The 22,930-nt window shown below is 39.0% G+C and overlaps 1 protein-coding gene across 6 annotated transcripts in view; it reads right to left on the reverse strand.

Annotated features, from left to right (window-relative positions):
• The window catches only part of CDK14 (cyclin dependent kinase 14), a 322,044-nt gene that overhangs the window by 132,299 nt on the left and 166,815 nt on the right, over positions 1-22,930 (reverse strand). For all 6 annotated transcript variants that reach the window (XM_054815554.1, XM_054815552.1, XM_054815558.1 and 3 more), the window contains one exon: positions 7,365-7,485. In XM_054815554.1, coding sequence (XP_054671529.1) covers positions 7,365-7,485 — 121 coding nt within the window. The remainder of the gene's footprint in view (positions 1-7,364; positions 7,486-22,930) is intronic.

Here is a 22,930-nt window from a genome sequence, read left to right on the forward strand (position 1 = left end):
GCCTCCCAAGGGACTGGAAGCTCCACAGTTACAGTCGTGTAAAACTAGACGAGCTGAAACACTTAAGAATATTCTTCAGGGAACAGACTCGCATTAACAGTAGGGTGGATAAGATGATGTCACAGATCACTCCCGTCCCTAGTTTATATGATGCAAAGATTACTTCTTGAAATACGGAATACAACCAATTAACATGGCTTTAATGTGCATGCATCTCTAAGGGTATGTTATTTATGTATCATTTGTGCACACTCAGCACACAATGCCATTTTCAGGCAGCACTTGAGAAATAATTTGTGACAAAAGAACATTAGCCAAATATATTTCAGTGTCTTTGATTCAGATTTTCCTACTCTCTTTATAGGACTTCTGATTTTAAATAAGCAAGCCAAATGCTGCGACTTCATTCGGAGATCCTTCCAATGGAACAGCATAGGATAACCTTGCAAAATAAAAGTGACAGCCATTTAATGTTGAAATGGGTGGCTTACCCTCTGATGACAAAAAGCGTGACTAAACCTATTGATGTATTGATGAGACCGTATGTGGCCATACCATCTAATATTGCTCTTCTATTGTCCTGCTTAATTTCCTGGGACTCTGGCTGTCACCACACAACCTTATACAGAGTAACAGTTAATAGCACAGCTAAATGAGGTACTCTTGCATTTGAATTGACATAGTAAATGAGCCTGTAAAAAGGAAGTTGGATGCCTCAGGAAACTGCATTTTTTTTCCTGCACAGCTTTTATAATTCAAGAGGGTATTCCCTTAACATTAACTTGCTTACTAGTGGATTGGTTTTACATTTTTGGTTTAAGAATACACACTCCTGCCTCAGTGTAACAAAGATCATTATCGTGACCAGAAGAATCTCCAGCCTATTTGTACTTCAATATGGTAAAAAAAAAAACAACCCACAAAACATAAAAGCTTTGGTGAGACATAATGTAAGAAAGATGATTAGGGTTGCTTCCTTCAGTTAATATTCCAGCTTTTCTTGATGGGTCCATAAAAGAAGCTACAGACACACTCTGAAATGAATTGTTTCCAAACCAAGCTTTAGTTTATACTTAGATCAAGATTATAGAAAGCCTATATGCTTACAATATATGTTTTAAACCACTGAACTTCATGCCCTGAACAGATCTGCTTTCTAGCAGGCTCAGTGCAGGTGGTAACATTCAGCATGTTCTTCACAGTGAAGACTTATGCTGGATCTTCACACAATGTTGCTATCTGGTCATGAAGCCTGCTCTCAGCATGCAGGATGTGGCTTCAGAGGAGGAAGGCTTTTATGAAAACCAAGGAATTGCTTCCAGCAATTCTGCTGAGAATTCTGAAATTCAGATGAACAGTAGTTTTTATTCCAGTTTCCCAAACTACATGCAGTTTATACTGTAAAATATATCAGAATTTAAACAAAACCAAAACATACACACGCCCCTCAAAACCCAACTACTTGTTTTTTTATGGATTTGTCACCAAGAAGTAATATTGGAACCTTCTCCATAAAATCCACTAGTAATATGCAATATATTGGAAGGGCACAGACATTTTTATCTTGTCTGAACTATTCAGAAAAGAAGTCACATTCCTATATGATCCTGCTTATGAACAGAACTACGAAAACAAATTTTGGGGGAAAGGAATGAAAAGCAAGGGACTTTTGTCTCCTTATGCAATTCTGAAGTGGCACATTGCTAGAATAACTGCAGATGCTGAACTTGGTTGGAATTTGTCTTTCATGACCACTCCACTTGGATATGTGAAAAATAACATACGATGGGAGATACAGTCCGATCAAAGAACAGGGGCAACAAGGCAAACAGATTACAGTTCTCACATGAGAAGTAACGAGTGAAGCAAAATGTCTTCTCCATGATGACGAAGAACAACATTAAAATTTCTGCAGAAAGCAGATGCAATAAATGAAAAATAATTCACTTGAACGTATGATAGTTCAAAGTATTTACAGTCAGTCTTAAAGCAACTGCAATTACAAGCGAAAGGAGTGCTCACGTTCTTACCTGCGTCATTAAACTACCTAGGAACAAAGGCACCAGAAATTTGGTTTGTGACCCAACCCTCTGTAGCAATGGTCAGTTTCTACATTAAGAAATATTATATTCATGAAGGATTAAAATGTACACAAACCCTTTTTGCAAGAACCTATTTGACTCACTTGTTTTGTAACAACAGAATGCAAAAAAAGCTCAAGAAAATAATATTCAAACTTGAGCAACATTTTGCCATGAGGTACTGTCCTATTGAACATGTTCCTCCTGGTTTTCTTTTCCGGATCCAGATACCTTTATGAGGTACTTTCCTGACACACACGAAACATATTTATAGCAGTGGAAAAGTGATAGTAAGTCTGATGTTCCAAATGGATAAACGTAGTTTTTAGAAAAGAACTGAAATGCCCTTCCAGTAACTACAGACCAAGATGGTTTCCTCACACATAGTGTTTCTATGAATTCAACCTCATAAGAATTTTCCAAGCAAAAGCTAATTCAGATGACAAAACTTTTGAAGAACTCACTGACATCGAGAGAAGTTTAATTAACAATACCTCAACAGTTACCACAATATTCTCCTACAGATTAGCATTTCTTTGGAGTGGAAGTCATAATCATGAAGAACATCAAGGGCAAAAGAACTAATTTACCCTACGCTGTTTTCTCTCTTGGGCCCCAAGCAGTATTTCTTCAGGGCGTACTGGGACTCCTGCTCTCAGATTTCTTTCACTGCAAACTGTTTACCACAGATACAGGATAAAGATGCCTTTGTAATGTCCCATGTGTAAAACCATAATTTGGTGCACCTGTGTCTAAGACAAGATCCATTTTTACTTAATAAGTATCTTAGTTACTGTCATAGGTCTTCATTGGTCAAATATTCATGAAAGCATGCATGGAATTACAGTGAGCACTCAAATCTGCACTTGGAGCAGGCTATGTGTGGGAAGTGGTGTGTTCCTGGAAATACCATTTATTTTTCTAAGGACAGGATAGATAGAAAAACTCTATATGAAGAGCCTTCTCTAAATTAAGATCAGAACTGAAATCATGTATATCAATCCAGATGTTACAAAGTTAAATAACAATGATTTAATAAGCAATTTCATAACATTTGACTGGCCTAGTTTTAAGTGATTTTTTCCACAGCACTAACCATAGCTGATGTTAGTTAATAAAAGTGAATTTAACATACGTCACGGCCCATAACTTCTTAGGTTACCTGAACTGTGAAAAAGAGTATATTTTTTCAAAAGCAAACCAACAATATATGCAAAAAACCGCCAGCTGTTAGCAAACACAGTTTAAAGCCAGCTGCACTTCAAAATAAAATATCCCTGGTGACTTCCTGATGTAAGCAACCCAGATGTAACAGAACATGCACTACCAGAATCAAAAAGGATTTAATAACCTGTTTAAATTGCTTCATTTACTAATACTATATTCTTCCTGTAAGGAACAAATACAGTAGGTTCATTTGGGGATTTTTTTTCCCTAGGTTTCTCTATTACTTATATATGGGTTTTAGTAATTCATAAACCCTTTACGTAATGAAGCTTTTTTTCCTTGCGTTGACTTTCAAAGGACTGTAAAATTCAAGGATTAGGACAAGTTACACCAGAGGCAATGCAAAGCCATTTTCCTAGCTACTAGTAAGTCCTCATCAAGAAGAGAAAAAAAAAAAAAGGTATATCAAAGGTTATCACAACTCTTTGATGCAGTTGTGGGTAGTATAATACATTCACACAATGCCGCTGTACCAAATGCTGTCAGCAGTAAATCACAAAGCCCACCGCATTGATTTCCATCACCAGCCTGACACCACTAATGCATGTACGTCTTCATTAATATTATTTTATTGCCAGTGGCTATTTAAAAAAAGAATGCAGAAGAATGTAAAACTGCACGTGGATCATTAGCTTTTAGTTACTATCCTAATGCCCTACACCAGCAAATGAAGTGTAAAAATAGCTCGCAGCCTCTACCACCTGCTTCCCAGCCACTGTCCAGTGGTTAATATTTGGACTCCTTTTTCATGCAGCTGGTCTTCTACTCAGTAGGAGCCCCACTTTCTGTTCCTTGGGAACCAGCACGAAATGTCATTTATCACGGCTATAGCAAAAGCCCTCTGTCTTTTTCTTTTTTTTTTCCTAAACAGAAGAAACAGCTGTGCTTTCTACCTCAACATTGTTTAAATATTTAGTGAAGTGGCTGCCTAGTTTTGTCATCATGTAGATCATCAATAAGGACACAGGAGAGCACGCACTCTCTGCCATAAGGACATAATGCCAGTAATTGCATAAAAATGCTAATGCAACAAACACACTTTTGATAACAAATTACCAAATTACCTTGGAATCTGATGGTAGATGGGTTTCTCCACGTCTCCCTTCCTCCCACTCTGGGAAGTCACTAAGTGGTTTTAATGTAATTATGGCCCAGCTATGTACAACGGTTGTATAAATAAAGCCCCAAGCCTGCCTGTGCTCCAGCAGAGCTCACTGTTAGATGTGCCAAATAAGCACAAGTGACCTTAACGTGCAACTACACCTCTCGCAATCAAACGGGAAGCGCTGTCGCAGACAACCCAGCAAAGCGGAGCAGTGAAAACCTAAAGCTCTTCTGTCACATACAATCTACATTTGCTCTAATCTGATTTCTGATGTGGAACTAGCTGAGCCTCTACATAAATTCCTGCGATGTGAAAGAAACTGTATTACTGGGGCTTTTTTCTAAGCTTTTCATAGTTCTCCAATTTGTACAGGGCAGCAAAAATTTGAGAGTGCTACAAATCTAGTACGAGAGCAGTATGACATAATTTTTCATTTAAAATAAAACTCACCACCTCTGTCCCTGAGCAGCAACTGGATATTTTTTAGATCTATATGAAATGCTCTGTACCAAACAACATCATTTATTGTTATCATTGAAGATGTAATTACTGTGTTCCTCCTCAATACTCTTACATCATTATAGAAATTCAGACAAAAACATGACCTGGATTGCTGAAATGGCATTTTGAGTCCTTCCTTGCTCTTCCCTGCTGTTCATGTAATTTGAATATAAACATGATTATGAAGGGAATGCTCAGTCTGCAATTACAATAGATTTAAAATGCTTCTATTAGTTGCACGGCTTAATTCGATCTCTATCACAGTAACACCATACAGTTTGACTATACTTTTTAATAAAATCTTTATTGGGAGGAACGTTACAATATCTGTTTATAGGAGCTATAAAACTACAGAGTGAACCATTTTTCTTTGTGGAAAAAGTTTCAGTGAGAGTAAAACATGTTTCAAAATCCTTTGTTCAGTTTTAAAAAAACCCAAACAAAAATCCCCTTAATTTCAAAATGCAGTAATTTTTGTACTTAATAAATGTTAAAAAAATATTAAAAAATCCAATGTCTCTTCAGACTAAAAAAAAAGCATTTCAGAGGATTTCTTGAGCGGTTTGCTCTACTAAAACATTAAAAATTTTCTTTAGCAGTTTCTATATATTCTCTCATTCTCTGTACTTCACAAATTGAGACACGTATGTACACACGTGCAGAAAGATGCGGGACTCTCAAAAACTGAACACCTGTAGACTGAACTATATATCTAAGATGATGAGCAGAACGAACTATTTATGTCTCCCAGCTATTTCCACCCTTTGATGCAGTTGTCCTGCCGCACCCCAAGCAAGTCGAGCTTCTTGCTGAGAGTATCAGAGGTGTATCTGGGAAAAGAGGTGACTGCAAACCGTGAGAAGCAGATGGGATGTGGAGATTGCACACAGTTCGTGAAGACACCAATCAGGTTGAACCCGATCTTTGGGAAAACAGGACAGTTTTAGGACAGCTGAGAGGCTCAGATGCAAGGAGAAATTATTTTAGCTCTGTGAGGTGGAGAATGGTTTGAAGAAAAGTAGACAGCTGATACAGAAGATGCTGCCTTTGCCTCTCCGGTGTAGCTGCACTATCACAACGTTCACACTTGGAGATTTTTTGTTCACCCTCCCTTTGCCTGTCTCCTGGTTCACCTACCGTTACAGGTCAAGGAACTACAGCAGCCAGAGGCCCAGTTATATTAAACGCTCTCTTCAGTATTTGATATTCTAGTATTTATACTCTGTAACCCTTCAAATGAAACAATCGTGCAGCATCTAACTCCTGCCCCCAGGAGTCAAGACTTAACAGCACTGCGGGGACAAACTAGATGAGATTTTCAGGAAAATGTAGCTTTTCATCCCACATTCTCTGATCTTGGCTACAGGACTCAATACAACCTAGTCCTGCTTAGTTCCTTTCCTCAGCGACAAAATATTCCTGCTAGGTCATCAGTTTCAGTACTAAGCTGCAAGATTACCTTGACAAATATTGTTCACCGACTGTATGAAAACATATGGTCCTTTTCACCTTATCTTACAGTGCCTCTAGATTTTAACATAATCATAATTCTAATTTTAGGTTGCCTGTATTAAAGAAAGATGTTTCAGCAAACTACAAAAAAAACTTTATATTTTTCTGAAACTTGCTCAGTATTTTTTTCTTCTTAAATGAAATGAGTTGCATAGATTTAAAAAGTCAAATACACATTCAAAAAAAATCAGTATCTCAGCATGAGACTTTCTTTGTAAGGAAAAATATATTTTCCACATTTCTGTTTCTTGAATCAACATGCATTGCTTCTACTAACACAGCTCTTACTAATTACAGAATTTGTACAGATTACAGAGATCCTGTGACCTTAAAACCTACAAGGATAAATGAAGAACCTCCATCTTGGTTTCTAACAGTCAGAAAACCAAACACCACCTTTGTTCAGCACAGGATGAAAAGTTATCAACACGGAGCAAGGTGCTATATATTGTATACATCAAACTGCCCTCTCAAACCTGCAGGTCTAAATAAAACCTATAAATTTGAAAAAAAACCTACTATGATGGGTCACACACTGATTTACTCCTAAGTACAATAGATTAAGCACTGAGGCTGTATCCTCACACCCAGAGAATCCTGGTTTTGTCCTTGTTACAGATGGGCATAGTAAAAGTCTATCTTCTGCAAAACAAGGATCGTATCATATCCAAGTACCACATTAAGACTACGAAAGTCAAGCAACAACTACTCAGTCTCTTGCAAAGCACCAATGGCTCTTCTAGTGGTGTGCCAACAGCAGGTACCAGCTGCCAGCCGGTGGGGTGCCAGGAGGGGATTTCTTTAGGGAGATACTGAGTGAACCACACAGATTACTGCACGCAAGTTTTTTAACCTGTACCACTGATCTTGCTATGTATTTGTTTTATGCGTCTAAAGAAAATCCGAGCTAAATCTCTGTAGAGTTTTGCGATACTTACCACATGTCAAGGCAGGTGGAATATTCTGTTGATCCCAGAAGGACATCTGGAGGCCTGTACCATAGGGTTACCACTTCATTGGAGTACGTATGGCTGGGAACTGATTTAGCTCTTGCAAGACCTGTGGGGTAAATGCAAATAAATTAATGCGAACAAAACAAAGTAACAGTTTGCTGTATAGTTACAATCCTAAAAGGATATATAAACACACATCACATAACATGACGGCATGTTGCAAGCGTTTTTTTTCTTCTAGTATTGGAATAATTAATGAAAGAACATGGTAGCATCTACCATTTAGTACCTGGCTTAACAGACCTGTGAATATTATGAAGGAATAATAAAATACGCTTTTCATAATGACAACCACAGGCCCAGGAGAGATGCAAAGATACATTGTGGCATACCTAAATGAAAGACAAATAAACAAAGATTGCCATTTCCATTAACTGCTCATCCTTAGGCATCGATAGTCTTTCATTTCAGTGTTATTTAGAAGAAGGAAATAAAAACTCCCAGACAGTGCCACAGATGAGATTTGGTTTTTTTGAGGAGCCTAAGGAAACCTTCCACAGTTTACACTGCAAAGCCCAGCCTGCTTATTCAAGTTTATATTTAAAAGCAGTAGACACACTTACACATTACCATTCAAATAAATATTAATATTGCAGTAATACATCAGAAAATGGTATGTGCAAAATTCTTCTCTCTCAACAAACTTACATTGGCAGTGTACCAATCTCAGATGCAGAAATCATTTCAATGAAATCTGTGGCCTACTAAAGATATCCTATTTACAATAATTGTCTTTTAAGCTTGTCAGTCATTTAAAATAATTCACGTTACCACACAACCATAATCTATCTCACGTAACATTGGAAAGATTTTAGGAGAGACTCTCCTATGCTAAAAACAGCAGTAAAGAGCATACTTTTCTAACAGTTCTCCTACAGAAGCCTCTCTGCTCCAGGAAATGGAAAAAGATTTTCAGGGCTATGGTGACTGTTCCCATCACATGCTGGCAAACACCTTTTCCAAATAATCTGCTCCTAGTTACCGCCTTAAGACCGTCCACTCCCTCACTGGAACACTGGACGTGCACAAGTAACGGAAATCAGGAGGGTACGCTACTGGGGTATTTTGTGTCTTCCTAAACAAAGAACTACCGATTTCCCTTTCACAAAACAAATGAAATTACTAAAAAAGAAAAGAAATTACTATAACAGAAGGTCATGTCTTACACCTTACAGAAACCAGAAAGCGAAGTCATACACTCAGAAAGAAATACGCAACATGAGAATTCACATAAGAGTGCAGATGAGAGTCCTTTGCACCTTTATTCTTAATACAGTGGAGAAGCTATTTAAGAACAGTTAATCTCAGTGAATACATCTCCATAGTAATGATGGCAAATCTTGCCAGTAGATTGCATTATCAGCTGATTATAGCAATTAGAGCAGTGTAGGGGAATAATTTGACTTGTATGCCGGAATTTCTTCTAAAATAAATTATATTTCAAATACGAATAACCATTTATTTTTAGTTTTCAGACTTCCACCTCTTTTACATTGGTGCATCTGGCCACCAGCTTGACAAATAACTTGGCTCACACAGACAACTCAGGGTGGGCCAATGCAGTACAGCCCCAGAGAAGTCAGAGGAGAGGTCACATCACACACTCTGCGGTGCCTCAGCCTCCAGATTCATGTTTTGCTTCTAGGAGATGAGAAACCACCAAATGCTCTAACTGGTGAATAACTCTTAGTCCTAGCCCAGAGAAATATTAACAAGTCCAAGTTTCTGAGCACCTATATCCCACGTGACTAACCTGAAACAGTAGTCCCTGAAATTGTGGGTACAGACCTACTATTGTTAAGCTAAATAAAAATTACAAAAGGATTTGAGAAGCCTGGATGGTGAATGCCCCCATCCTTCCTTGCCTGTCTGAGCCTCCCTTTAGCCTTGCCTGAGTTAGACTGAATTTGGTTGCAAATGATTTCCTCTCCAATCTTCCACCTAGCTTTGATAGGAGAAAAGGAACGGGCTGGCAGGGAAAAGGCATTTTCATGAAGCTAGCAACATCATGTGATTTGGGGAAAACTGTCAAAAAACTTTAGAGCTCATGGAGTGAAAAATGAACTCGAGTCTCCATGACACAAAGTCTTTGATCCAAACACTCAAGAAATCTCCCATGTAGGGAGGAATAAATACCCAACTTGCCATACCAGAAATCATACTCCAAATAATACAACATCCATGCTTGCCTGCCAGTTTCTGCCACTTTATTGGCCAGGATGGAACTTTGCAAGTGCTATAACTAGCCCAAGTACACCTTTCCTCCTCCTGTGAGACCGTTCAGCATAGAACCAGCCCTCCCATCCTGCTGGGACTGCTGCCCACCTTGTTTCCTCAGCCCACTGCTTCTAGATCTCCTCCATCTCTAATCCATTCCAGGTTAACCTAAATCCATCCGATTTTCAAAGGATGGCCCTTTTTGGCTAATCTCAACCTGTTGGACAACTAAATGTTTTTCTTTAATCTGCTCTTCATGCCCAAAACACCATGAAAGCCTCCTTTGAGGTTAGCTGCTACATCTGGTTTCTCAGTTAGATGATCATTACTGGAATGGAGAAAGTCATAAACAAATTTCTAAGAGCAAGTTGAAGCCATACACTGGCATCACACAGCATCACCGGGTTTAAGAGGTTTAAGGGTACAGGCCATATGTCTGAAGTTGTGGCCAACTGGTTTCCTAGTTGGGCACATACACTACTTTGGAGACTGGAGAAAGCAGGAGGGAACAACCCAGGGAAATACTCACAAAGGTTAAAATTTGGCAGAGGAAAATTTAGCACAGTCCCTCTGTTCAGTCAGTTGCTCCCCCTGTGCAGAACTGAACGACTAACGCCTCAGAGGAGCTGCTTTGTCTCAGGGAGGGAGCAAAGTTTGCTTTTTCTGAATAATGCTCTGCATAAATAAAGCATTTGTAATTATGAACACTTTCACTTGAAGACTCAAAATTAATGTCAATGTCTCTCATCACACTTAAGGCATGAAAAAATAACCTCAGCTTTCAGACATATTTACAGTTTAAAAAGAACGGTATCAAAATATATATATGTGAAACACTTAACAAGATTCTGCATTTCTTTTGATGCTCCAGATGCAAACAGATGACAGTTACCAGTTGATTTTTTTTGAGATACCCTTCTGCAAGAAAATTTGCTACATATTTTATATCCATTTGCACATCCAAATATGCTTACTCATGCAAAATTTATTTAACCACATCCTTCAGCTGAAAGAAAACTGAAGGGTAGGATTAATTAGCACAGCATGTTCGATCACTTTCTTTAAGGGTTCCCTGTCTGTTTCCATGGCTACACTACAGGAAGAGCGACAATCTCGTTTTAAAAAGACAGAGCTTATGGGGGATCATCAAAACTTCAGTCCTTAATGGCCAGTGTGCATAAATGGAGAGATCACCAGGTGAGTACCCAACATTTACATTTACATATTGCTGCTTGAGCACTTTTTTGCCTGGGAAGGTGGAGGGAGGACCTCCTGACAAGCAGTGAGCTCCCCTCTGGTTCCTGTGTCTTCCGAAAGAGAACAGGTCAACACGTGTCCTGCTGTTGCAGCCTTATTCTGAGAGAAGGAAGCCAAGCGTAAGGCCCGGTTATTAAAAGTCAGGTCACGTCAGACCCACTGGAGAACTTGTGTGTCATTATGGGAAGAACAGACACTGTTTAATGTTCTCCAGGCACTTACTTCTATGGCCATTATTTATCCAAACTGAAAGAAGAAACTGCATCTTGTGATGCATTACATACTGCAAGGCTTGCACATCAGCATCTGCCTGCGCTGTGACACAAACCACAACTTTAAGTCATTCGTTAAACAACAGCTCAGGATACCCTGACTCCTACTCTGAATTTTAAAAAAATAAAAAAGTAAGAAGATATTTCCTGCCTTGGTAAATACAATTTTCTCTGATTCGTCTGGCTTTACCTTTTATCTCAGCGTCAGAGGTTGCATCTGATTTTAGCTAGCATCAGTTATTGACACAACACATTGCACTGATTTATCACTGCAATTTTTAAATTGTATTTGGCTTTTACAAGAGGCTGTAGCTATATCCACACTCAAGACCTATTCAATACACACACCTTTGGCTACATGAACACAAATATTAATATTTGATATCTCTTTAGCTGCAGGATAGCTTTCTAGTCAAGTTCATACAACAATCAGGAAGCCTTTGTTCACAGCGAATATGATTCTGCAAATGAGGAAACCAGTCACGTCTGCAAAAAACAAGGGCTTGCCAACCAGGTTCATGGTTTCCCTTTCCATTACACCTTAAATGTGTTGAGCTGTTTACTGTTTTGATTTAGATATATCAAAAAGGGCTCTAGCAAGGCATACTGCAAAAAAATTTTTTTGTTGCAGTTTTTCCTTGATTCAGATTCTTTTCATGCTTCCTTTTTTAGCCTCCTGTTTTGTTTATTTTAACAATTACCTAGAATTTGAGGTAAACAGCTTACAAAATCATAACTATGACTCAGTAACAATATTAAAATATTGTTAATGTATTCTACCGTAGATCATGAACTGTCAGCTTCACTTAAGCTATTTACACAGCTATTCGTTTTCCAACGGAAGCATATTTATTCAGTGAATACCTGAATGACAACAAACCAGAAGTAAAATGAGTGGAAACACTGACACTGCTTCAATGAAGCAGTCAGCTCTCTAACCCAGAAGTCAGCTCTTGGCAATGAAGAGCATCCTGCAGCCTTTAGGTGCCTCTGCTGTTTACCTGAACGCATCTGTCTCCGAGACGTGCCTTTACCAGAGCATCTGAGTTAAATTCCTTTCAAATAAGATAAATTACCTACAATATCCTATGTCCGAGTCCTAATATAGCCACTAGATTATGGTAGTGCTGTCCATTTATAAAAGTTATCCGCTATCAGGGAGAGCCTAATTAGGTTCCCAAATTAGTATTCCCACAATGCTCTTGAGCAATGACTGGTCTTCCAAACTGGAGTGCCGGAGTCAGCCTTCAAGAGACAGAGAGCAGTAAGTAAGGCAAAAGGCATGTATGCCTCTCAGCCTGTCTGGTTTTTCCAGCCGTATCGCTTGTTCTAATAAAAGATTATTTTTCCCCGCAAATCTTATCTCATGTATGTCTTCAGACAACCACTTACAGTAAGGCAGATGATAATTATTCTGGTCTGTGAATGGGACTCAACTGTCAATTTGATGAACACAAGTTACAGAAAGGGGAGATGCAGAAATACTTTTTCTGCTACCAGAAAGAATGACTCGAGCCCTCATGAAAAGTGTTTTTCCTTTTTCAACAATGCCAGCATCATCTCTTCCGTCATCACCTTTTTCCTCTGCCTCCTGAGCCACTCGAAGGATCACAAGCAGTGGAAAAGTGGGATATGAGAAAGAGCTCAGCTGTTGGTTGTAGATTAAAAGATCCCTTTGATTAATTTGACTGAGAGCCATCCTAGCTATAAAGCTGTTTATTTCCCTGCTTTAAAATCCTTACAAAAAATTTTTGACACATTTTGAAAAAGCCCACTGATTCTGAACACGTACCACAACTGCCAAATTCATTCATTGTCTATTAGCAGACAGAAACACACTAAAAATTCAGTTTCAGTCAAAAAGTGGTATGGAATTGCAAAAGAAATACGTGTTCCATTTTCAACACCAGGAAAGCATATCTATTCCCGTGGCCTTCTGGGTCAGCATGAATATGTTCAAACTGCCTCTGCTAGTCTGGAAGCAGATAAATAACAGTGTGGGCAGGAAAAAAAAAAAAAAAGAAACAACCTGCACCAACACCGTAACCATTCACACAAACGCGAAAGCTAAGAGAGCTCAAGGACAGCAAGTGACTTCACATCAAAGATAACTCCTGCATTACTGGGAAGACCTGGATTCATTATGGTTATGAAATACATGCTCACAATACCTTAACAGTTCACTGATTTAAACCGTGCTTTCCAGATTCTGGATTTTTACTTAATGATCCTCAGTTTGTTGTCTCACAAAAAAATCTATACAAAGATGATGCCCTCTCCTCCTAACAACATCCCAGCATGAACACACCACTTTGCTAATAAGGCTGTAAATGAAAATGTCAGAATTACTCATTCCACAGTGAAGTTGTTAGGTTTGAAGCAAAGAGTTAACAATGGCTGAACAGATGGTTTTAAATTGGGAAGATCTGCAGAGCACGGGGAGGAAGTTTTAAAAAGGACAAACAGGCAGAAAATAATTCTTCACTGAAAATGAGAGGTAATGCATCTCAGGATATTTTAATGTTCCCTGAGAAAAGCAAGAAAACTAGGAAGCAGCTATGAATGAATGAGCCCAGTAGTGGACAATGATTTGAGTTTAGAAGAGAATAATAATAATAATAATAAAAAATTATATGTGGACTTTTAAGACACATGAGCAATGAACTTGCTGAAGACAAGCAAGCTAACAGACCACTTTCCTACAGTTTTGAGGTATAAATGTTTCACTGTTAGGTTTTTCTCCCTAACGAATCAAAGGAATTCAGAAAAGAAAAAATAAAATGATCCAGGGAAAAAGTGTTGTATGGAGACAAACTGAGAGCTATGGATGTCCAGTTTGGTGAAGTATAATAGTCCATTGAGCACTGACCACAGAAGTTAACAACCTACTGCAGGCTATTGTGTATAGAGTTAACGATTTATCGTGATCCCTATCTGTACAACTAAAAGCAGGACTGCAAGAGCCATTTTTGGATGACTCCATCAGGGGTTCAAGTAAAAATGAACCAAGCCTATCAACTGGTACCGTGCTTATCACTTGATGAAAGTGCAGTAGGTACTTGACATATTGCATGAGACAGGCTAAATATGACATGCCAGTAAAGAAATAAATATGCTTGCTCTTGTGCAAGACTTACCTTTTTTAGAAAATCATTGTGGAGACAAACTGCCTCCCGCTTCGTTCAGGCGCTAAGAGGACTCAACACATACCAGATTCAAGCCCATTGTATACAGGGCAGCAGTACAATTTAAATCCTTCTAGTTTAACATTGTATTAAATCTGACAGCTGAAGAACTGTTAAATAAGCACAATTTGGTGCTACTGTAGTGATTCACAGTCATCCAAACAGAAACCTAAAAGCTAAGTTTCACCATGAGTTTTATATTCAAACATCTAATCCCAGTTGTTTACACTTGGGTAATTTTGTTTCTTAACTGACCGTTCAACACCGGCAATGACAAGGTGATGTCACAGCGAACACATACCACTCTCTCCGTCTATTAATGGTGTCAAGAACTCAGTGCAGTCAATATGTGGAGAACTGACGAAAGGCAACGGTAGTCGAATGACCGCTGGGATGTTACTCTGTGCAGTGATTTGTTCCAGTGGGATGCTACAATTTTCCTGATGCATCATTTCTCATCTAGAGGTAAAATGTCTGGAGAACTTTGATGAAGACAGCACCTCAAGTCACAGTCAGCTACTAAAAGCCTAATCAAGCACCTGTAAGTTTATTTACAAACAGATCGGATCCCAGGACCTGGTCTAGGATAGTTAATTTAACAAGAACAGGGCTACATGGAGAAGCACATATTTGAACATTAACACCTATAAACAGCACTTTGGGAAAGCAGCTCTAGCAACTATTTTATTTATAGATCAAACAACACTGCCATTTGACATCACCCTGCAGGAGTGGAATTTGTGAATTAGAAAAACTGTCACCACATGGGTACTGAAACATCAGTTCTTACGTATGAACAGCACAATTCTGCAGCGACCAGCCACCGACTCCTGGCCCCTGTACTGCACAGCCAAGGCAATTAAGTTTGATGTGCCTGCTTTTCCAGCGAAGATGTCACCCGAGCATACATTTCCACGCTGCAGGACGCAGCTGCATTTGTTCCATTATCCAGCCTCGTCTTTTGAACCACGGCTGCTCTGCCTGGCACAAATGGTTCTCTAGTGATCATGGAGTTTAATCCAGGCTGCTTCCAGTACCCAAGACAGACTATTTATAGATAAGACAAATACTCAGCTGATTTTTGTCATTGCTACAAATATGTTCTACTCTGCAGCTTACGTATTTCCTTAGCAGGTAAAAACACTGTCTTGGCTGTGCTGTTCTGGAGAACTCCAGTACATTTTGCATGTGCTATCACATTAGTACATACGTTCCAGTTTAAGTCAGAGAAAAGTGACCTGAAAATGTCAGTACAGTACAGTACAGTACAAGCATTGGTGCAAAACTAATAAAACTAAAAAAAAAAAAAAAAAAAGAAAAACTTCTCAGTTATTTCAACGCATTTTGAAATACTTCAAAGAACAAAATAACTATAGGACATTTAAAGATTTCATTAAATTTTAAAATTATTTTCACTTTGCTTTCAAGTGTGAAACCATTAAGAAAACCTGCGTAAGTACTGTTGCTTCTGTAAAGCAATATTATAAAGCAACATTTTACGACAGATATCTCTGGAGTCTCATTCACCTGTTCAATTGAATTGCTCCTCAAAATTCATTTAATGTCTATGTCATCTTAAATTAGCTGAATCACAAATCTTAGAAGAAAAGTTTTATGTGAGAGACATTCCAATATGCTTAGGTCTAAATTATTATTTGACTTTGCATCAGTAATCAGGCATGTGTGTTCCTGAAGAGCTACCTCATCAGTTCTTAATACAATTTTGTCACAGAACAAGAAGAAATGAGAACAGACAATTTCATTTTTAAAAAAGTTACAGTAGAAGAGCATTAAGGCTGGGCCTTAACAGTATGATTCTGGAAACATGTAGTTAAAAAGCAAGTGTTCCTCATGCAACATATTTCTCTACAGTGATACTGAAACACTGAAATGCCGCTGCCGGGACAGCAAAATTGGAGCTATACAACCAAATCCAGTCGATTACGTACATATGTAAGCCAAGTCAGTAGAACTGCAGAACCCTATATCGTGACTGAATAAAACAAGTGAAAATCTGCTAGTACTGAAACCAAGCCATTCTTCTATCTATTCTTTCATTTAACTTAAGGACTGTGGATGTACTTCTCCATGCAATGCTTGATAAAAAGTACCTGTAGATTGCAAGCAAAGGGTCTCTGACAGTATTTTGACCACAGACAAAATACTGCTGTCATATTGTCAGTAGCTTTGAAACATTTCATGTTTTATTTAAACCACTTACTATTTCAAGCTGGCGTGTATGAGCAAATTGTAAGTACGGGTGAGCACATCTCATTTAGCATCACATCCTCCAACCTGTGTAGCAAAGCTGGTGGTAATCCTGAGCACTCTAAGATAGAATGGGCAAAGAATTGCCACAATTTCAAGAAGCTAACGTTAGGCATTTGTGTTTATAAAGTACATTTCAGTAAGCCACTGCCTTTTTTTTTTCTTTCTTTTTTTTAAAGTTATGTAGTTTTTTCCTAAGGTCTACAGACAGTTCAAAGGTGAATCAAATTTTCAGCCTGCTTAAAGAAGCCAAAACTTAACATCAGTGATGACAGTATTGATATAAAAAGCTTTTCCCTTCTAGTGCCTCGTACTCAATATCTGCTTTTACAATCAAATCAACCCACTGCAGTTAATATCTAACTTAAAAACCATTGCAATGAAATATCCTTAAAAGCAAATATAGCCACAAGAGCAAATATAACTGAAAAATTTGACGTCTGAGCGACTTAAAAATTGCTGCAATAAGAAGGATATAAGTATGTTCATGGCTGTGGATGGGAATAAAAGAGATGACATCTGAAAGTCTCCTTCTCCCTTATTTCCAATGACCACAGAAAAAAATTGCTATAATATCTGACATATTATAAGCCACAAAAGCCAAAGGTGGGAAAAGTTGAACTGACCTTGGAGGAGAACTTGGGCACCTTTACCAAGGTGAAGATCTAACCAGCCATTCTCCGTACCATGTAACACAAAAGGCATGCAGCAGCATTTCCGCGCCATGCCAAGAGGTTCTTAATGTTCCCACATCACCCAGATAAAAAGTTGACAATTCCTGATCTCCCACTTTTAATATTGGTACCTTTGTGTCTTTCAACATTTCACTTGACCTCTCGGTCTTATAGTTTGATTATTTGTAACATATCTAACAGTGGCTATGTGGAGTTAAGATTTGTACAGCTCTTTGGAAATGCAAATCACTGGAGAAGTGTTAAGTACTACTAAGACAAGCATTGCCTGTCCTCTTCTGGCTACCATGAAGGCCAACTGCTGCAGGGGAAATTCTCATCTTAATGCAGGCAGACCTGCAAGCGTGATTTTCATTTACATCCGTATGAACTGTGCATCTATAAATATATTAATATATCCAGCACTGTGTCCTTCAGAAGGAATGAAAAAACCCCTGCATAAATTATTCACAATTACCTAGACAAAATGACTGTATTGCAGTAAGGTAAGGTTTTAAACTGTCTAGGGCAAAACAAACGACATTATAAATTACAGAGCCATCACCTCTTTAAAATGCTATCTCAATTACGGAATTATTTCATATTGTGTTAAACGGCACATTTCTCTTAATGAACTGTCAGTCTCTGTTCAAGTTAATCTTTTTCTTTGCACATCAATATTTTTGTTCTGACTTATGATGAATTCTTTCTCCTTTAATCCACACCATTTTCCAGTTATCCTTTAATTTCCACATAGCTGATTATTTCCTGCGTAGAATAAATCTGCATAACTATTAACACATTAATTAAATGAATAATACTTTAAAATTTGGCATAATTTTCTCACTTTATAATACAGTATGTTCTCTTACATAAGGAAACATTAAACAAAACCATAAAGTCAAAATCAGAGCAAAAAAGCAAAGACAGAGAGTTCTATGGGATCAACCAGGATGGCCATATTTGAAAACTTTGCCACGACGATAGTCGTCGTTTTCCCCCATAACTGCTGTATCAGAAACAAGCAAAGAAGCTTCAGAACAATAAAGTTTAAAGAAAGTTCAATATTTTAAGTACAGGGGCTTGTAGCCACAGTAGTCAAAAGGCTAAGGCTATAAAAGAAGCAAGATGTGTAGGTAGAGAAAATGTTCTCATATAAAAGTGACGGGAGAACATGGTCAGGTGACTGAATAAGCCCCGCTCCCCCAATTAAAACTCCCTTTTCATTACTGCCCAGATTTCATATATGTTTACAGATTCATTTGGATGCATGGATCTCTCTTGTACAGACAGCAGATCACCGTTCTCCATGGTTTTTGCACAATTATCACATAACAGCCTGGTTGACACTTAGGTGGGGAATAAAAGACAATGAAAAAAACCATGACTGTGGGAATAATGAAGATCACAGTCAGCATTGAGCTAGCTGCAGTGCAGATGACATTTAAATCCCATGTTGTTCTTAAGTAAGAAACACTAAAACAGATTTTTCATCACAGTTGTTTTAATGGTGCCATAACCAACTTCCTTTATTGCCCTTAATGGATAATTAAGATGCTTTCTTCCTATTTAAAAGCTTGATATAACTCGTAACAATGGGAAACTGGATTGAACCCTAAGTAATCTGAGATGTGTTTAACAGGGGACCCATCTAGTGAGTCACACCCATCTCCAGCTCCTTAATTGGTTACAAAAAAAAAATTAAAAAGATTTTCCTTATCAGCCAATAATCCTACCCAGTGCTTCTCAGTGGGAAGGGCTTAAATTACAGCATCTACTTTAGTAATAGCTGAAAAGGCTGGTATATTTAAAGAATTTTAATTTCAACTGTTAAAAAGCAATCAGTGAAGACTGACACGGCCAAAAAGTCAATGTGTGGCTCTACTTTGTATTTACTATTAGTAGAGAGACGTGAACGTCTTAGTTGAACAAAACTGAATGTCATAGGTTTTCTGAAGCGCTGTAAGTGCAGACAGTAAACCTGTGTCAAATCTATTCTTTCCCCATACGCTATCAAACCCAATTTCTGTTCATAAGGTATTTTTCCTGCATTGACTCTCACTATGGCAATTTTTTATTTATATTTACCTGATACCTTAATAAAACCATCAGATCTATGAAGCAAATTAGACTGAGGTCCACAATGGGAACGACAAACCAGACAGACATGAGAAGCAAGAAGCATCTGCAACGGCACCAGACCACAGAGTCTCCTACTAAAACAATGCACAGAGGAATTCTCCAGCCCAAATGCCAGAAGTCAAATCCACCCCTTTGCACTGCTGTCACTTGAGATTTCCTGCCACCTACACATCTCTTCTCCCTCTCCACGAGAGAAGGTCACGAGCACAACACGTGAAGCCCTTGCTCCTTGAGGGGAGGGGAAGGAGGCAGCTTTGGCTGCTCCCTGACAGCAGCCATTTATACTGTTAGAAACTGAGAAGGAACATCTGGGGGTGGAAGGAAAGCCTGTCAGCCTGGGAAAGCAAACAACTAACACAGCAGCCTACCACGGGTCTCTGGGTCCACAGTACCCACAGCATTCGCAGCCCACGACTTTGATCCTTTTTCTAACAGAAAAGATTCTCAGGTCCCCTAGCTACCTGTTGACTCCAGTCCTGAGCTTCGGCCTCCCTTTCCCTGGATTTAGACAGCAATGGGGACAGCAAGGGCTTGTTTCACTGACTCTGTAGTGTGCGTTCGAGGTTATGCCAGGACAAATGCACACAGTCTGCTCTGCTGCTCCAGGCCTCCAGCCCAGCTGCCACCATGACCGGCATCATCAACTTCTGCTCTCAACAGAAAATCCTGTATTTACAGTTAATTACAGAAATAACTGTCTTTTACAAAGACCTGCAAGCTAACTCAAGTTTGAGCAGTGCAGGTTTCACTTTCCAGGTTCCCACTTCCTTTTTCTCAACTTACTCACAACATTGTCACTGAAGTCATCTTCACTTCTTGATATTTAATACAAACAGAGCCCTCAAAGAAACCCATTACTGACCTTCTGGGGCAGGGGACAAGAACAAATTCTTCAGATTTCAAAGACTGTTATCAGAGGGGAACAGGCTGCACCCGGGGTAACAGCAACCTCCCATAGGAATATGGGAAAGAAATGCCTTTTTCTTTCTCTATTCAATTCAGATAGGGTGTCAGAGAGGTCTGTGGACCTACATTTGGGGTAACCTGGTTCCCTTTACCATAGCAGCCTCTGATAACAAAAACTCAGACAGCTTCCAGCATTTCTACAGCCCCGACAGCAGGAGCCTGCTGCGGGTCAGCTGCCTCAGAAGTGACCCACGCTGCTCCTACAGCCCATCCTGAATGCCAGGCGGCTCAAGCTCCCTTGAAGCCGGGAAGATGAGAGGTAGCCAGCCTACATAACTGGAGATGCTCTCGGAGGAGTTTTGCAAACAATGTCATCAAGCATCACTGACAATATAAAGTACCAGCTCTTCAGGCACTGTGACAACTCCTTATACCAGCATCTTCAAGAATTGATACTCTGTGGAGCATTTACACAGGAAAACATAGCAGTTATCCATGCAAGCCATCTTTTATGCTATCCAACCTTTCATATGAATCTTATATGGTACGTTATACAGAAATTCCTTACAGGATTCTTACTGCGAAAAAAGAACTAGTTTGTTTTCAAGCTGTCAACATAGCTTTAATCATTTTAACAGTAAACTATACAGCAATAGTCTTGTCCCTTGTGACATATCCCTGACATGCTCCCCACAGAAAAATCTATATGGAAATTCATGGAAACATCCTCTTTAATACTCAGCCGCAGTTTTAAACTGCAACTCCATTGAGTATAATTCTCTTTATTACAAACCTCAAGCCTCTTTGCTCCTGCTATCTATTATTAATCAACCTATGTATCTAGAAGGATGCACGGTTCAATCACACTTACTTAATTTTCTCTTTTACTACATCACAGGGCTTTATATGAACAAAACTCTGAAAGCTTAAGGCAGGACTTCCACCACAATGCAGACCTCCTGCAGCTCCTTACTCATGCAAGGAGATCCCCAAAGACAACAAAAAGCTGACACGAAAAGCTTCAGGGTCAGTACTTCACTCTTTGGGAGAGTAAAGCGAAGACATTGCCATGAAGATTCTCATGCCGTTTTTCTCTCCAAAGTCCACTCCTACAGCCGAGAAAGGGCATCAGGAACTTGGTGCTTTAGCGCTTGTTCCTGCCATCAGAGAGTTGCTCTTTCTCGCTCACCTTGTAACACTAGAATTTGTTGTGGTGTTACGGCAGTTTGAAGATTTTTTTTTAAAGGACCAAAAGTAACAAAAATGAGGGCAGAGAACAGGAGGGAAGTGAAAATGTCTATTCAAGTCTTAATAATAATAAATATAATCATCATCACCAGCAGCAAGAAGTTTTCCTATTCTTGCAAATTATAGTCAAGCTAACAATACCTTCTAGAACTGCTGTTTCATACTTTGAAATCATGTTTTGCACTTCTGCCTCTCAGGTACCTGCACAGTCATAGTAACACACTTTCTCTTGGGACCATGGCATAGTGAGAAGGTCAGTGTACATACTAAAAAGAATGGCATCCCAGTTAAAAGATGTGACTACATCAGAGATCCTTGCACTTACAGTAATTGCACAACCCAAGATAAAGACCAAACAGGTTCTCCAACTTCTCATCCACCCACTTTGTGCAGGTCACAGACAGAAAACACAAATGGGAAAGGCGGCTGCAGGGAAATTTCACAAACAAGCGATCCCCTGAAATACAATCCCCAGGAGCAGGTTGATCAGCTCACAGGTAAAGCAGGACAATGGTCCTACTAGTAATTTGGCCAGTTTCTCTCACAGCCTCAGAAGCGCTACCGCTGCCTCACATGCTAGTCATGTTTAAATGTTTTGTTCTCTACACCCGTGCCCTGAGGATTTTCTCAATGCATTGAAAGGTGATGTCAATGTGCCTACCCTCAAAAGCTATGTAAATGTTTTATCTGAAAATTTCTAATAACAACTATGTATTTTTCAATCCAGAAAGCACAAAATTATTCTAACTAAAAGATACGTACAAGTAACCATACTATGATCAGATTAAAGGTCCCTATTGTCCCTGGAAGAGTCAGAATATTAGGCTTTTAGTGGATGTTTTGGGACAAAGAATAAGAAACAAGGCATAAAAAGAGTAAATCTGTCCTGGGAAGTCCCACATGGAAGGTGGGACCCACAACCTACTTGATTGTTATCAGCTATTTAGGGACTTTGTGCTTGATTTTATTAAGTATGATAATCTGGATGCAAACATAACTGATTAGCCAATCTTAATTTATATCAGCATAGACAATAGCTAAATGCCAGCACCCAATCACAACAAAACAAAACAAAACAAAACAAGCATGGTATATACTGAGTCATAGAACCACACAAAAAGGAGCATTCGCCTGGTCCAACCTGCTAGATTGCTCAAGGCTTTGTCCAGTCAGTGAAGCAAATGGAGGCCTCTTGCCTGGACCCATGAACTTGCATGGGTCAAGATTTCTCAGAAGATCCCTAACTCAATTCTCTTCCACTCATCTCTTTCCTCCCTGAACTCCATCTCTGAGAACAAAGGCCTGTGAGATCTTATTCATGAAGA

This window comes from Grus americana, chromosome 2, assembly GCF_028858705.1.
Source record: "Grus americana isolate bGruAme1 chromosome 2, bGruAme1.mat, whole genome shotgun sequence".
Lineage (NCBI taxonomy): Eukaryota > Metazoa > Chordata > Aves > Gruiformes > Gruidae > Grus > Grus americana.